General features: G+C 45.9%; 1 protein-coding gene across 1 annotated transcript in view; it reads left to right on the top strand.

Annotated features, from left to right (window-relative positions):
* LOC311104366 (dedicator of cytokinesis protein 7-like) overlaps positions 1-17244 on the top strand; it is a 49654-nt gene that overhangs the window by 27699 nt on the left and 4711 nt on the right. Inside the window, exons 14-38 of the mRNA XM_084146182.1 lie at positions 842-959; positions 3684-3754; positions 3866-4004; positions 4216-4317; positions 4432-4518; positions 4670-4901; positions 5156-5320; positions 5557-5732; positions 7275-7361; positions 7973-8068; positions 8323-8463; positions 8791-8904; positions 10796-10966; positions 11183-11322; positions 11559-11728; positions 12222-12370; positions 13557-13739; positions 13881-14007; positions 14105-14186; positions 14354-14585; positions 14670-14822; positions 15193-15452; positions 15707-15899; positions 16020-16163; positions 16389-16535. Of these exons, the coding sequence (XP_084002308.1) occupies positions 842-959; positions 3684-3754; positions 3866-4004; positions 4216-4317; positions 4432-4518; positions 4670-4901; positions 5156-5320; positions 5557-5732; positions 7275-7361; positions 7973-8068; positions 8323-8463; positions 8791-8904; positions 10796-10966; positions 11183-11322; positions 11559-11728; positions 12222-12370; positions 13557-13739; positions 13881-14007; positions 14105-14186; positions 14354-14585; positions 14670-14822; positions 15193-15452; positions 15707-15899; positions 16020-16163; positions 16389-16535 (3679 nt within the window). The remainder of the gene's footprint in view (positions 1-841; positions 960-3683; positions 3755-3865; positions 4005-4215; positions 4318-4431; positions 4519-4669; positions 4902-5155; positions 5321-5556; positions 5733-7274; positions 7362-7972; positions 8069-8322; positions 8464-8790; positions 8905-10795; positions 10967-11182; positions 11323-11558; positions 11729-12221; positions 12371-13556; positions 13740-13880; positions 14008-14104; positions 14187-14353; positions 14586-14669; positions 14823-15192; positions 15453-15706; positions 15900-16019; positions 16164-16388; positions 16536-17244) is intronic.

Here is a 17244-nt window from a genome sequence, read left to right as displayed (position 1 = left end):
TCCCAAAATAAATGCTCTTTGACCTTCAGTCAGTGAATCAGGTCATCTCCATGGTAACCAGTCTTTTTCTGCCATACATGCCTTCAAACTACCGTAAAACCCCTTAAGTACCCTTAAGTATGCCCTTACCTAGGGAAAACGTTTGAGGGGCTCTATGCAACTCTCTTAAACAATTATTTTAGGTAAGGGGAAATTATTCCTTAAGGTAAATCCTTAAGAGAAACACTTAAGATATTTTATGCAACCTGGCCCAGTAGTACAGTATATTGGGCTGACCATCAGGCCATGACAAAATCATGTCACACTGCTCTGTGTTGTTTGTGAGTGTGTGGATACTAGATAGCTATAAACAATGTTCTTGATAAGTAAATTAAATTTGGGATTGGAATATACTGGTATGTTCTGAAGTTATCTTTCACATGTTTGACTTGGACAGGAGTTGAAGGTCACTCACACCCTGCTAGGTCACACATGCTTCCTCAAAACTTCCCATCCTTCTCACATTATAGGCCTATTTGTTAAGATTTCAACAGCTTTTTGATCTGCTATAAAACTGCTACAATTAACTAATACTACGCTCTAATTTAGGCTAGATATTCTGTTTTTGTGCCAGAAATGTGGTAAGTTGTCACATGCCAGATAGAATTGATTTGACCATGCATGCTCCCTGGCAAGAGATTTGTGGTGCGTGCGTTGGCAGGCAGCCGCAGCGTGTAGGCCAGCTGAGCTGAAACTAGAGTGTAATGACCCCTCAATGCCTTCCAGGTTGATTCAGGGAATTCAAGTTTCTCTTCTTTCTTCTCCCTCATCTTGTCCTCCTCCTCCTCTTCTCCACTTCCAGGAACCTGCTTTATATCTACCCCCAGAGCCTGAACTTCAGCAGTCGGCAGGGCTCAGTCAGGAACATTGCTGTCAAGGTGCAGTTCATGGCAGGAGAGGATCCCAGTCTGGCCATGCCGGTGAGTGATTGGCCTGCTTCACAAGTCCACCAATCACAAAACAGGAAACCTCTACAGAGTTGTAACACAGTGCTCTCAGGACAATGGCAATCCCCCTCACAAAGAAAAGCCTGAGGCAGTGAAATACGATGTGTCCCACAAGAATAGGTCACTCTACAAGAATGTCTAGTGTGTTTAACTGAGTTGGGGGTAGGTAACCCTAGTCCCTGGTTTTTGGAAGCAGGCAACCTTTTTGATGGTTAAAACAAACTGAAGGAGGGATTTTACTGGTTAATTAACTTCCTGTCTGAAAGCTGTGGTGTTGTTCAGTCTCAGTGCAGTGGATTCTTAATCCGATTAGAGCCTTTATGACACACCCTAATCTAATCTGGGAACCTGGCAACAATGTCCTAATCCATTGAAGGAGCCCTGTGGAGACTAGACAACCATTGGACATATTCCCAGTCCATAAAATGTAAAAAAACGGTCAAATTCAATTAATGATGTTTAGAAACCAGCTTATTATAAATTACCTAATTTGGAAGACTTCCAACTGTAATGCTAAAGAACCATAGGTTACATGTAATTTAGTATGACATGTTATTTACATAGTTAGCAGTTCTGAGAATGATTCTGGTAAATTCCTTTATGGACATACAGTGGGGGAAAAAAGTATTTAGTCAGCCACCAATTGTGCAAGTTCTCCCACTTAAAAAGATGAGAGAGGCCTGTAATTTTCATCATAGGTACACGTCAACTATGACAGACAAAATGAGAATTTTTTTTCCAGAAAATCACATTGTAGGATTTTTAATGAATTTATTTGCAAATTATGGTGGAAAATAAGTATTTGGTCAATAACAAAAGTTTCCCAATACTTTGTTATATACCCTTTGTTGGCAATGACACAGGTCAAACGTTTTCTGTAAGTCTTCACAAGGTTTTCACACACTGTTGCTGGTATTTTGGCCCATTCCTCCATGCAGATCTCCTCTAGAGCAGTGATGTTTTGGGGCTGTCGCTGGGCAACACGGACTTTCAACTCCCTCCAAAGATTTTCTATGGGGTTGAGATCTGGAGACTGGCTAGGCCACTCCAGGACCTTGAAATGCTTCTTACGAAGCCACTCCTTCATTGCCCGGGCGGTGTGTTTGGGATCATTGTCATGCTGAAAGACCCAGCCACGTTTCATCTTCAATGCCCTTGCTGATGGAAGGAGGTTTTCACTCAAAATCTCATGATACATGGCCCCATTCATTCTTTCCTTTACACGGATCAGTCGTCCTGGTCCCTTTGCAGAAAAACAGCCCCAAAGCATGATGTTTCCACCCCCATGCTTCACAGTAGGTATGGTGTTCTTTGGATGCAACTCAGCATTCTTTGTCCTCCAAACACGACGAGTTGAGTTTTGACCAAAAAGTTATATTTTGGTTTCATCTGACCATATGACATTCTCACAATCCTCTTCTGGATCATCCAAATGCACTCTAGAAACTTCAGACGGGCCTGGACATGTACTGGCTTAAGCAGGGGGACACGTCTGGCACTGCAGGATTTGAGTCCCTGGTGGCGTAGTGTGTTACTGATGGTAGGCTTTGTTACTTTGGTCCCAGCTCTCTGCAGGTCATTCACTAGGTCCCCCCGTGTGGTTCTGGGATTTTTGCTCACCGTTCTTGTGATCATTTTGACCCCACGGGGTGAGATCTTGCGTGGAGCCCCAGATCGAGGGAGATTATCAGGGGTCTTGTATGTCTTCCATTTCCTAATAATTGCTCCCACAGTTGATTTCTTCAAACCAAGCTGCTTACCTATTGCAGATTCAGTCTTCCCAGCCTGGTGCAGGTCTACAATTTTGTTTCTGGTGTCCTTTGACAGCTATTTGGTCTTGGCCATAGTGGAGTTTGGAGTGTGACTGTTTGAGGTTGTGGACAGGTGTCTTTTATACTGATAACAAGTTCAAACAGGTGCCATTAATACAGGTAACTAGTGGAGGACAGAGGAGCCTCTTAAAGAAGAATTTCTGTGAGAGCCAGAAATCTTGCTTGTTTGTAGGTGACCAAATACTTATTTTCCACCATAATTTGCAAATAAATTCATAAAAAATCCTACAATGTGATTTTCTGGATTTTTTTTTCTCATTTTGTCTGTCATAGTTGACGTGTACCTATGATGAAAATTACAGGCCTCTCTCATCTTTTTAAGTGGGAGAACTTGCACAATTGGTGGCTGACTAAATACTTTTTTTCCCCACTGTACACTGAGTGTACAAAACATTAGGACATGACAGACTGACCAGGTGAAAGCTATGATCCCTTATTGATGTCAATTGTTAAGTCCACATCAATCAGTGTAGATGAAGGGGAGGAGACAGGTTAAAGAAGGATTTTTAAGCCTTGAGACAATTGTGACATGGATTGTGTATGTGTGCCATTCAGAAGGTGAATGGGCAAGACAAAATATTTAATTGCCTTTTGAACGGAGGATAGTAGTAGGTGCAACGCTGCTGGGTTTTTCACACTCAATAGTTTCCCTTGTGTATCAAGAATAGTCTGAGGGCAAAAGGGGGTGCAACTCATTATTAGGAAGGTGTTCCTAATGTTTTGTACACTCAGTGTATAATAAAAACATTAGGTGCCAAATCACTGTGACGACGACATCTGCTGGTCAGGTTGAGAGACACAGAGTCCACTGCTCGTCAAGAAAGGGCATAGATCCAATGAAAGATGTCTCCTCTCGTCATAACAGGTGATCTTTGGGAAGTCCAGCTGTGCCGAGTTCTTTACAGAGGCTTATTCACCCGTCATCTACCATGACAAGTAAGAGCCCGTTCCGTTCCACACCTTTCCTATTACACTCCTCTCATTCTCTCATTATGTCTCTTTCTTCCTCTCCTTCCCCCTCTCATCTATCCATCTCTCTCTCCTCAGGTCTCCAGAGTTCTATGAGGAGGTGAAGATGAAGATTCCAGCCAACCTGACAGACAACCACCACCTCCTGTTCACCTTCTACCACATCAGCTGTCAGCCCAAACAGAACACGCCCCTGGAGACCCCTGTGGGATACACCGTGAGTACCCTTTACTAGGACCCGGAGGTTTTTTCACTCACCTGACCAGGGGAAACTATGGGACCCAAGTTAGGGTGCTGCCCTACCCATTACATACCTCAGTTACATGCTACTAATATTTAGGCCTTTGATACACTAACAATGATTAGCCGTGCTGTGTGTTTATGCATGTGTGATGTAATAATGTGCATTAAATTGTCTGTGTCCACAGTGGATTCCTCTGATGCAACATGGCCGCCTACGGACCGGTTCCTTCAGTCTGCCAGTCTCTGTTGAGAAACCACCAGCCAGCTACTCCGTCCTCACCCCTGACGTAAGTGTGTGCGTGTGTGAGCACATGCATGCTTAGTTCTCATGAACTCATTTGTTTGTATGCTTAGTCTGTGTTTGGCTGAGTTTTGATGTAGGTAATGTGTGTGTTTTGCAGGTGCAGCTCCCAGGCATGAAGTGGGTGGATAATCACAAGCAGGTGTTCAATGTAGAGGTGACAGCTGCCTCCTCAGTTCACACTCAGGTAACTCTCTCGCTCTTGCTCTCTCTCTCTCTTTATCTCTCACACACTTCTATCTTTCCTTAACTTCCTCTAATACTCAAGTCAATGTGATTGTAAATTCAATGAGCCCCCCCCCCCCCCCCCCCCCCCAATATGTGACTTTGTCTCTTAGGACCCCCACCTGGATAAGTTCTTCACCCTGTGTTACGTCCTGGAGGAGTACTCATTCCCGTTCCGTCTGAAGGACTGTATCATCAGTGAGGCCAATGTGGAGGGGGAGCTGAAGGCTAGCATGGCCGGCCTGCGGGGGGCGCTACTCGACACCTGCGTCCGCTTCCTCCACCAGCTGCTCTCCAAACTCATCCTGCTTATCGTCCACCCGCCCGTCATCGCAGGACAGATCGGTGAGTGACTTGGCGACTCTACAGTGGGCGGCCATCTTAGATTGACTCATCCGGTCATCTCCCTTTCAAGATCCTCATCTCTCCCACAGAAACTCTCCTGGTCAAATATTTCTCCAAGATCTAGGATTAATTTTTCAATGAATTTACGTCTACGCTTGATTGAGCTTGCCTTGTACAATGGAACAAATGGAACAGTCCCAAAAGTGCAAACCCAGGTGTGATCTCTGCCTCTTTTTCCCATTCCCATCTCTCAGTGAACCTGGGTCGTGCAGCGTTCGAGGCCATGTCCCTGCTGGTCAACCAGATCCATAAGAACCTGGAGGGGAACCAGGACCAGCACGGCAGGAACAACCTGCTGGCCTCCTACATCCACTACTGCTTCCACCTGCCCACCACCGAGCCTGCCATGCCCCCTACTGGTGAGGAATGGAACAGCAGACCCATGCTCAGGCACTAAAGAGTCACTATATCGCCACACCAGCTGTAATGATGTAGTCCCAATGCTTTCAAGGAAGAGTATTTTAGTCTATCCATGTCTCTGATGTGCTTGGGTGTGATTCATTTAACCTCGTGGGTGGAGAATTCTCACTCAACTACTAAAAAGAGCATAGGTGTGTCTTTTGGTAACAGTGCTCTCCTCTTCTCCCTGACCCAGGGGGTGCCACCCCGGCCTACGAGCTGCCCATCCAGTACGCCACGTTGTCCAGGGCAACGGCCCGCCCCAGCACCCTGCACTTGGCCCACTCCAAGAGCATCAGTAACTCCAACCCTGACCTGGCCAGCACCCCGACGTCACCTGACGAGGAGGTGCAGAGGATCATCGGCAGCAAGGTCAGTTCTATCTCCAATACAAATCAAATGGTATTGAATTGAATTCTCTCATTGGCTCCTTCCCGGTAATACAGCCATCTTAGACACTGCCTCTGTCCTTTCTAGGTACTGTAAATACAACCTGTTCTGTTTCTCCTCTAGTTGGAGAAGTAAAGGCACTATGTGATGAACTCCTGAATATGTTATCTGTGTGCTTATGATAGTGTTGCTGCCTCTTCCAGTCTAAACATAGACACTTTCTCAAATGGTGGTTAAATGGTTTTCTGGCTGTTTAAATGTATGCTGAATGTCTGTCCTATGTGTTTCCTGTGAATAAACATACAATCAGACTCCCCTCGTCCTCCTGTAGTGACACGCCAGTGTAGTATCTTGATGTGCAGGTCTGTGGTTGCAGAGATTCCTGTCTGTCTGTGCCAATGGTTGGTTGATTCCACTGCTGTTGTCAATTGTGCAATCTTGTGCTGTGCCTATGTCTGTCTGTCCCTCTGTGTTCTGTCCCTCGCTATTCCCCTCCTCCCCCTCCTCTCTCCCTCTCTTCCTGCCTTCTCCTCCCTCTCTAATTTCACCCTTGTCTCCACCCCTCCCTGATCCCCCCTCTCCGTCCCACTCTCCCTAACCTTCCTTCGCTCCCTCTCTCTCTGCCTCCCTCCCTCTCTCCCCCTGGCCTGTGGCTGCCTGTGTGTTGCTGTCTGTCGGTGCGGTGCGGTGTGGTGGTGGCTGATGTGATGTGATGTTCAGGGGATAGACCGCTCCCACTCCTGGGTAAACTCTGCTTATGCCCCCGGGGGCTCCAGAGCTGTGCTACGCCGGAACCCCAACTTCAGCTGTGAGCTCAAGCAGGTGCCAACAACCCTCCTTCCCTACCTTCAACTACCTACCCCTCCACCATGGGTGCCGGTTCATTCAGTAACGAGAATTGTTCAGAATGTTGCTGATAGAAATATAATGACTAGAGCGGACATGATTCCCTATGAGACAATGACGTCTGTTCTACCCAATACATTTCTATCTGAACATTCTGTAACGTTTCGGCCTCCAGAACAAACCTCATGTTCACCCCATACCCAACAACACCCTCCTCGCTGCCCCTCCCTCCTCTACCCAACAACACCCTCCTCGATGCCCCTCCCTCCTCTACCCAACAACAACCTCCTCGCTGCCCCTCCCTCCTCTACCCAACAACAACCTCCTCGCTGCCCCTCCCTCCTCTACTCATATGTGGCTGCTGAACTGTGTGTCTGTCTATGGTCCATTTTGTCAGCTGTCTGTCTGTCTGTCATTGGTTTGTTCCTTTTCACCTCCTTGGCTTAGCTGGGCTCGGCCTCGTTTTCATAATTATGCCTTTCATTAGGATCACTTTTCATCCTATCAGCTGCATGGAACACCATCTGAACATCAACTGACACTAACATCTGTTCTATCCAAGCTAGTCAATAAAGTCCAGGAAGACTATCCATCCATCACATTTCTTTATTTTTTCCACCTTACTCACTTCTGCTCTTTGTCCTCATCACTGTTTCCATCGCTCCGCTACTCTATCAGGCAAGTGATCGTGGCTGCAATCGCATGTCTGCCTTTGTGGACAGCACCACCTTCTGTTCAGCTCCAACAAGACAGATTGCCAAGAAGGTACCGTTGTCATACACTGTCTTAAACACTATATTAACACCCTTGTCCATCCTCATCCATTCTGTGTTTGTCAGTATGTGTAACACGCACTTGTGTAAAACACTCACACGGGTGTTTATCAGTTCATACTGTAAGTGTGTGTGTGTTTCTGTGTCTGTGTCTGTGTGTGTGTGAGAGAGAAGTAATTGTTTAATTCATCAGCTATTGAGTGTTGACACAGTCATCAAAGCCAGGTATGAGTAAAGTTTGTTATCTGGGATCTCCTACATTGCCTACATTGTAAGACCTGGCTATAGTACCATGTTCCTCTAATGCTATCTACAGGATGTATTATGTTAGTGTTCTACATTAACCCTGTTGTTAGCATAGTAGTAGCTTTTCTCACTGTGTGTTGTTTGTTGTGTGTTGTTTGTTTGCAGACAGACAGCCCTACCTTTTTATGAGAGATTTTATGGTAGTAGTGTTAGCTCAGTATTTTCACACGGTCACATTTTTACCTGGGTATTTCAGCTAGCTTTTCCTCCGTTAGCCTCTGTTGCTAACCGGGGTGTACTGCACTCTGCCTGTGTGTTTCTCTCTGTGACCCTGTGTGTGTTTACTTCCTGGTGTAGTTGCTCCATGAAGAGCTGGCTCTACAGTGGGTGGTGAGCACCAGCACAGTGAGGGAGGCAGCACTGCAACAGGCCTGGTTCTTCTTCCAACTCATGGTACGTATCTGAATAATAATGAGGCTGATGAGGGTTGCATCTGTATGGCATCTTTCGTGAGATCTTGACACTTTTTTTCTTTGTATTTACTCACTCGTCGTCATGACACAGGCCATTATGGATTTCCGTAAATCAAGAAACATTTGGTCAAATGTCTCCGTCAGAGAAAAGCGTAAAGGAATATGTTGTTTTACATAGCCAGTGTTCATTTGAAGAAGTAGATACAATCCATGATCCCTCTCCTCCTCTCCCAGACAAAGAGTATGTCCCACCACCTGTTCCTGTCCTCCCGACTAGACCTTCCCAGACGCCAGCGCTTCCCAGACCGCTTTGTGGATGACATCGCTGCTCTAGTGGGTGCTATCAGTGCTGATGTAGCAGGCCGATACCACAAGGTACAGTGGCCACATCCCAAGGGCCATTAGAACATAGGAGTCACATTTCCCTTTTTGGGGGAATACAAAGTATACCTTTACCTCCCGCTCCTCCATGTTTCTATGTCTTCTAAACTCTTCCCATATTCACTTTTCTCTAATCACTGACTATCTCTCCCTCCTCTCTCTCTCTCCCTCGCTCTCTCTCATTCTCCCTCTATCTCTCTCTCTCTATCTCTATCTCTCCCCCTCCTCTCTCTCTCTCTCTCTCTCTCTCTCTCTCTCTCTCTCTCTCTCTCTCTCTCTCTCTCTCTCTCTCTCTCTCTCTCTCTTCCCCCTCTCTCTCAGGATGTGGAGCTTGTGGAGAGGTTGAACAGCAGTCTGGCCTTCTTCCTGAATGACCTTCTGTCTCTCATGGACCGTGGCTTTGTCTTCAACCTCATCCGCTCCTACTACAAACAGGTACACACAAACACATACACACACATTAAACAGACACCCACTCACCCACTCTCAGACAGTGAGTGTCTGGTTCTACTACAAACATGCATACAGACAGTGTCACTATTCTGCCACAATACAAGCCAGTATTTAAACCCACTGTCAGTCATCAATGGAGTCATAACAAATTACAGACACACATTACATCATCTGCTTTTACTGCAACCAGTCCCAGAATATGTTGACAGTCTTACACATACAGTGGGGAAAAAAAGTATTTAGTCAGCCACCAATTGTGCAAGTTCTCCCACTTAAAAAGATGAGAGGCCTGTAATTTTCATCATAGGTACACGTCAACTATGACAGACAAAATGAGAAAAAAAAATCCAGAAAATCACATTGTAGGATTTTTTATGAATTTATTTGCAAATTATGGTGGAAAATAAGTATTTGGTCAATAACAAAAGTTTCTCAATACTTTGTTATATACCCTTTGTTGGCAATGACACAGGTCAAACGTTTTCTGTAAGTCTTCACAAGGTTTTCACACACTGTTGCTGGTATTTTGGCACATTCCTCCATGCAGATCTCCTCTAGAGCAGTGATGTTTTGGGGCTGTCGCTGGGCAACACAGACTTTCAACTCCCTCCAAAGATTTTCTATGGGGTTGAGATCTGGAGACTGGCTAGGCCACTCCAGGACCTTGAAATGCTTCTTACGAAGCCACTCCTTCGTTGCCCGGGCGGTGTGTTTGGGATCATTGTCATGCTGAAAGACCCAGCCACGTTTCATCTTCAATGCCCTTGCTGATGGAAGGAGGTTTTCACTCAAAATCTCACGATACATGGCCCCATTCATTCTTTCCTTTACACGGATCAGTCGTCCTGGTCCCTTTGCAGAAAAACAGCCCCAAAGCATGATGTTTCCACCCCCATGCTTCACAGTAAGTATGGTGTTCTTTGGATGCAACTGAGCATTCTTTGTCCTCCAAACACGACGAGTTGAGTTTTTACCAAAAAGTTCTATTTTGGTTTCATCTGACCATATGACATTCTCCCAATCCTCTTCTGGATCATCCAAATGCACTCTAGCAAACTTCAGACAGGCCTGGACATGTACTGGCTTAAGCAGGGGGACACGTCTGGCACTGCAGGATTTGAGTCCCTGGCGGTGTAGTGTGTTACTGATGGTAGGCTTTGTTACTTTGGTCCCAGCTCTCTGCAGGTCATTCACTAGGTCCCCCCGTGTGGTTCTCGGATTTTTTCTCACCGTTCTTGTGATCATTTTGATCCCACGGGGTGAGATCTTGCGTGGAGCCCCAGATCAAGGGAGATTATCAGTGGTCTTGTATGTCTTCTATTTCCTAATAATTGCTCCTACAGTTGATTTCTTCAAACCAAGCTGCTTACCTATTGCAGATTCAGTCTTCCCAGCCTGGTGCAGGTCTACAATTTTGTTTCTGGTGTCCTTTGACAGCTCTTTGGTCTTGGCCATAGTGGAGTTTGGAGTGTGACTGTTTGAGGTTGTGGACAGGTGTCTTTTATACTGATAACAAGTTCAAACAGGTGCCATTAATACAGGTAACGAGTGGAGGACAGAGGAGCCTCTTAAAGAAGAAGTTACAGGTCTGTGAGAGCCAGAAATCTTGCTTGTTTGTAGGTGACCAAATACTTATTTTCCACCATAATTTGCAAATAAATTCATAAAAAATCCTACAATGTGATTTTCTGGATTTTTTTTTCTCAATTTGTCTGTCATAGTTGACGTGTACCTATGATGAAAATTACAGGCCTCTCTCATCTTTTTAAGTGGGAGAACTTGCACAATTGGTGGCTGACTAAATACTTTTTTCCCCACTGTAGCTGAACCACCTGTCTCTCTCTCTCTCTCTCTGCGTGTGTGTGTGTGTCAGATTGCCAACAAGTTCCACACAGCCCAGAACCCCAGCTCTCTGACAGCTCTGAGAATGGACTTCACCCGCATCGTGTGCAGCCATGAGCACTACGTCACCCTCAACCTACCCTGCTCCACCCTCAGCCCCCCCGCCTCTCCCTCCCCCTCCACCTCCTCCACCACCTCCCAGGTAACTCCACTAGACTGGAGGCTCCATTCATTACTAGACAACACAATGATCTTGACCAAGGGCCAACTTTGTCATCCGCTGACATCTGTAGTAATGAATAGTTGAGGAGTGTATACTCTTAGCCACAAATTGACTGTCTCCCTTACTCTTGCTAGAAAGTCCTTCCTCTCCCTGCTACCATCCATCCATCTCCCTCTCTCTCCCTCCGTCTCTCAGGGTTCAGCGTTCTCCAGTATGCACCAGGACCAGGGCGTGGCCAGTATGTTTGAGCTCTCCGTCCCCTTCAGACAGCAACACTTCCTGTCTGGCCTGCTGCTGACTGAGCTATCCCTCATCCTGGAGCCTGATGGGGAGGGGTGAGGAGGCATTACAGTTTAGTCATTTAGCAGACGCTCTTATCCAGAGTGATTTACAGTTAGTGAGTGCATACATTTTCATACTGGACCCCATGGGAATCAAACCCACAACCCTGGCATTGCAAACGCCATGCTCTACCAACTGAGCTATACGGGGCCTCACACACACACACGCACGCACGCAGACACACACGCAGACACACACGGCACATACTCACTCATTCAGTCTTCCCCAGGGTGTTTTTCCTACATAAGAAGGCCATCAGTGCAGTCCACTCTCTGATGTGCAGTCATGATGCGGATCCTCGCTACACGGACCCCCAGGTGCGAGCCCACATCGCCCAGCTCTACCTGCCCCTCATCCCCATCGTGATGGACACCCTGCCCCAGCTCCATGACTTCACAGGTGAGAAGGACACACTGTAGGTCAGGGGTCGCAACAGGCTACACGCATGCCAAAAACGTCCCGCACGTTTTTTGGGGTTGTAAAAAAAGACTGTAAAATCACCAGGAATTCAGCAAACAATGTGTTTCATTTAGAAAATCTGTTCCCACGTATTCCCACAAAAGAAAAAAAAGGAGACATGTCTCAATGTACTCAAGGTATGAAATTATAGTTATTTTCAAATGCAACCTCTTTTTGGGCTTAGTTGTGGTCAATTTGCAGTGTATAAATTATTATAATTATGTTACGGCCACCCATCCGCTCCGACAAAAATTGTTCCCGTGGCTGACTCTAGTTGCCTACCCCTGCTGTAGGTTAACCAGCATCATCATCCTCTTCTCTGACCATGTTGCGTTGTGTTTAAATCCTCATTGGAGGTGGGAAATTGCATTGTAGTTAGTTATTCTGGCTTAGGTTGATAGAATCGACAGTGTCTTGTTCTTGTGTTTGTCAGACACCTCTCCCACTCGGGGCCGCCACGCCTCCGCTATGCAAGACGACGGGGACCCAGACAACGGAACCATCAGTCAGTCTGTCGCCATGGCGATCGCCGGCTCCCCGTTGCCGCATGCCAAAGCCCCCAACTTCACCATGCCCACGGTGGTGAGTAGTGACACAATCAGCCCCCTTCTGCTGTGTGGGAGCTTACTGCCTCAGGCTTTCATATCTCAGGCATTTTTAGTAATGCCAGTAAACCTGGTAACGATTGAACTTATTTTCCCCCTCCCACTGTTATTGAGATCCTTTGTAGTACACTTCATCACTAATCTACAGTACCAGCATGGGGCAAATCCACACCACCAGAGGGGGTACAACATGCCTTTCTTCTAATTACTCCCTCCATACTGAACTACCTCTCGCTACCTGTAGATGGCTCACTGCGCATGAGCTCTTCTGACAGTCTTTCTCATCCAAATTGTTGGACTGTGACATTGTTGGACCGTGACATTGTTGGACCGTGACATTGTTGGACCGTGACATTGTTGGAACGTGACATTGTTGGAACGTGACATTGTTGGAACGTGACATTGTTTTTGGAACGTGACATTGTTTTTGGAACGTGACATTGTTTTTGGAACGTGACATTGTTTTTGGAACGTGACATTGTTGTTGGAACGTGACGTTGTTGGAACGTGACATTGTTGTTGGACCGTGACATTGTTGTTGGAACGTGACATTGTTGGAACGTGACATTGTTGGAAAGTGACATTGTTGTTGGACCGTGACATTATTGTTGGAACGTGACATTGTTGTTGGAAGGTGACATTATTGTTGGAACGTGACATTGTTGTTGGAACGTGACATTGTTGTTGGAACGTGACATTGTTGGAACGTGACATTGTTGGAACGTGACATTGTTGTTGGAAGGTGACATTATTGTTGGAACGTGACATTGTTTTTAGAATGTGACATTGTTGTTGGAACGTGACATTGTTGTTGGAACGTGACATTGTTGTTGGATCGTGACATTGTTGTTGGAACGTGACATTGTTGTTGGAACGTGACATTGTTGTTGGAACGTGACATTGTTGGAACGTGACATTGTTGTTGGAACGTGACATTGTTGTTGGAACGTGACATTGTTGGAAAGTGACGTTGTTGGAACGTGACATTGTTGGAAAGTGACATTGTTGTTGGAACGTGACATTGTTGTTGGAACGTGACATTGTATTTGGAAAGTGACATTGTAGTTGGAAAGTGACATTGTAGTTGGAAAGTGACATTGTAGTTGGAACGTGACATCAGGAAAAACTCCTAGCCCTAATGTATGTGTTCATCTCTCTTCCAGACTGGTCGTCAGTGCAGCTCTCTGTCTGCAGAGTGCAGTAGGACTCTGCTGGTGTCTTTCCTGTGGGTTCTGAAGAACGCAGACGCTGCTCTGCTGGAGAGCTGGGTGTCAGACCTCTCTGTGCTTCAGATCAACAGGCTGCTAGACCTGCTGCACCTCTCGGTGTCCTGCTTCGAGTACAAGGTAGGCACTCCTGCTGGCCCTCCTCGCTGAGCATACATCTATACCTCTCATCCTTCACATGTTACCCCTATTTGACTCTCAGACCAGAATACCTCCTATTATAACTATTCTGACTGTTCCATCTCTGATTGGTTGTCCCAGGGGAGGAAGGCTCTGGAGCGTATCAACAGCCTGACGTTTAAGAAGTCTCAGGACATGAAGGCTCGTCTAGAGGAGGCTATACTGGGAACCATCGGAGCCCGACAGGAGATGGTCCGCCGCTGTAGAGGTACCAGCACCGGATGGGCCATCATAGTTTGAGATTTTCTACATGCAATGTTTCTTTGTGGTTGTTACAAGTGTCCATATGTTTTGTTTTTGTTCAGAGCGGAGTCCATATGGTAATGAGAATGTCAGATGGAGGAAGAACGTCACTCACTGGAGACAGAACACCGACAGAGTCGACAAGTAGGTCCCCACAATATGCACAGACTCTAATGCCAAGGTAGACCAATGACTTGATAAAACATGTCATCAACTGTCTGTGTACAGTATTTGTGTAGGCACATTGTATATATTGAAGTTTGTATGGATTTGTGTGTGTTTGAGTGATAGTAAACCCTGTCTCGTTGCAGAACTAAGGTGGAGACAGAGCAAGAGTCAGTGGTGGATGGAAACCTGGCCACTGAAGCCTCTCTGGTCGTCCTGGACACACTGGAGATCATAGTGAAGACGGTGCTGGCGTCAGAGCTGAAGGAGAGTGTTTTGGGCGGGGTGTTGAGAGTCCTCCTCCACAGCATGGCAGGGAGTCAGAGTGCCCTCTTCCTGCAGCACTGCTTCACTACACAGAGGGGACTGGTCTTCAAGGTGTGTGTGTGTGTGTGTCTGCATGTTAGTTACATGTCTTTGTGGGTGTGTATGTATTAAGTGTTGTGTGTCCTGTGTGTGTAGTTCCCAGAGATGCTGTTTGAGGAGGACACAGAGCTGTGTGCTGACCTGTGTCTGCGTCTGCTCCGCCACTGCAGCAGTAGTGTGGGCTCTGTCCGGAGTCAAGCCTCCGCCTCCCTCTACCTGCTCATGAGGCAGAACTTTGAGATCGGCAATGTGAGTCTCACTCATACTGAAGCTTGTCATAGCCAGGAAAGCCAAACTGAATTCACACTCCGATTAACTGTTATGAAGTGAACGCAATAGTGAAACGAAGCGGGAATTCAGTTTGGATTTCCAGGCTAAGATCTTCCCACCATAATACAAATCAAGTATATTTGTCATATGCACAGGATACACATGATGTATACATTACAATGAAATCCTTACTTGCAGGTTCACCTCTCAACAATGAGACAACAATAAGAAAGAAGTAAAGATGGTTCCAATTCAGTCTCAACACCATCAACTGATATGTTGTGTAATTCTGTATTGGTCAAATCCCCTGTAGTCTTCAGTATTGACTCATCCTCTCTCTCTGATGTAGAACTTTGCTCGGGTGAAGATGCAGGTGACCATGTCCCTGTCCTCCCTGGTGGGGACATTTCAGAACTTCAACGAGGAGCACCTCCGACGCTCCTTAAAAACCATCCTGACCTACGCAGAGGAGGACCTGGAGCTACGGGACTCCTCGTTCCCAGAACAGGTCCAGGATCTGGTGTTCAACCTGCACATGATTCTGACTGATACAGTCAAGATGAAGGAGCACCAGCAGGACCCTGAGATGCTCATTGATCTCATGTACAGGTATTACACATATGACAGCTGTCTCATCTGCACAACCACTTTCTCTCAAACACATTCACATTCAAACATATTCGTATTCAAACAAATTCCCATTCAAACACATTCCCATTCAAACACATTCCCATCCACAAACAAATCTGTAAACAAATCTGTAAACATACAACTATGAAATCCATAGGCTTGGATTGCATTAGCTATGTACCGCCCTGATTTTTCTGTCTTTCTCCCTTCCCACCTCCTTTCTCCCCCCTCAGGATTGCTAAGGGCTACCAGAACTCCCCTGACCTGCGCTTGACGTGGCTGCAGAACATGGCAGGGAAGCACTCTGAGAGAGGGAACCACGCAGAGGCAGCCCACTGCCTGGTGCACAGCGCCGCCCTGGTGGCAGAGTACCTCAACATGCTGGAGGACTGCCGCTACCTGCCCATTGGCTGTGTCACCTTCCAGGTCAGGAGTGTGTGTGTGTGTGTGTGTGTGTGTTTCTGTGAGTGTTTCGTGTCCATTTGAGTATACCTTAAAACCTTAGCAGTCAAGAAAAGACTCAGCTATGTTCCTTACCTGCTGTAGCACATCTCGTCTAACGTTCTGGAGGAGTCAGCGGTGTCTGATGATATCCTGTCCCCAGAGGAGGAGGGTATCTGTGCGGGGAAGTCCTTCAGCGAGTCGGGCCTGGTGGGGCTCCTGGAGCAAGCTGCAACCTCCTTTCACATGGTATTACTCAGATTTTCTTTACATTGAGATTTCCTTAAATACATGATAAACAACTTTTGAATCTCTCTTTGAGTGGACGCCCTACACAGCATCAGATTGCCTTACCACCTAGTAAATAGTCAGAGCTGTATGTTAACATAGAGAAAGCCAGGTTTTTGTAGTATACAGTATTGTAGTGTGTTGTAGGTAGACTTCTCACTGTTTCATCCTGTATCTCTCCTGCAGGCTTCAATGTATGAGGCCATCAACGAGGTGTATAAGATCCTACTCCCAGTCCACGAGGCCAACAGGGACTTTAAGAAGCTGGCCACTGTCCACGGAAAGCTGCAGGACGCCTTTAACAAAATCTACAACCAGAGTTCAGGATGGGAGGTAAAGTAAATTAAATATGCTGTTTGTTTGTGTAACTTAACCGACATTGAGTTTATATGCATATTTTCTTTCTCTTTCCCGTGGTTTCCCTGCCTTTCCTTTCTGGATGATGTTTCCTAACTGGTGAGTGAAATGTTCTAAAACTCTTCCCAACACTTATTCAAACCACAGTTTTGCATTGCATTCACACTTTCACACACTTAACCAATACATAGTTGTGTAAAACAGTTGCACAAGATTGACTGGCTCCAACTCTCCTGGGTGTATTTACTGGTTGCTGTGGTAGCATATGGTTTCAATGTTTTAACCAGGGCTCAAAATTACAAAAAAAAACATTTTTCATTGGTAGCACTGGTGTTCACAACTTTAAAAATGTAGGCGCACCAGAAAATACGATTTTTTTAATTGATTGAGATACAGCCTATATGAAATCTAGCTACTTCTGAAGCATATGTTGTGCCCTAGAAACTAATATGTAACCCTGTAAATACATTTGTTTATTATAAAAAGTGAACATGTTAATACAAATACCTGTTGTTTAAATTAAAAAGTCATTTGTGGAATATTAGGTTTCTACATTATGTAAAAGCACTATTTTCCGATTGAGATGCATTGCATTGAAATTCTACACTGTCTCTTTAAGAGCGTCAAATTTGATGAGGACATGCAAGACATCTCAGTAATATGGGTCAGATCTTTTGAACTGTTA

This window comes from Coregonus lavaretus (assembly GCF_964263955.1).
Source record: "Coregonus lavaretus genome assembly, chromosome: 28".
Classification (NCBI taxonomy): Eukaryota; Metazoa; Chordata; class Actinopteri; order Salmoniformes; family Salmonidae; genus Coregonus; species Coregonus lavaretus.
This window is presented reverse-complemented; position numbering and strand designations above follow the sequence as displayed.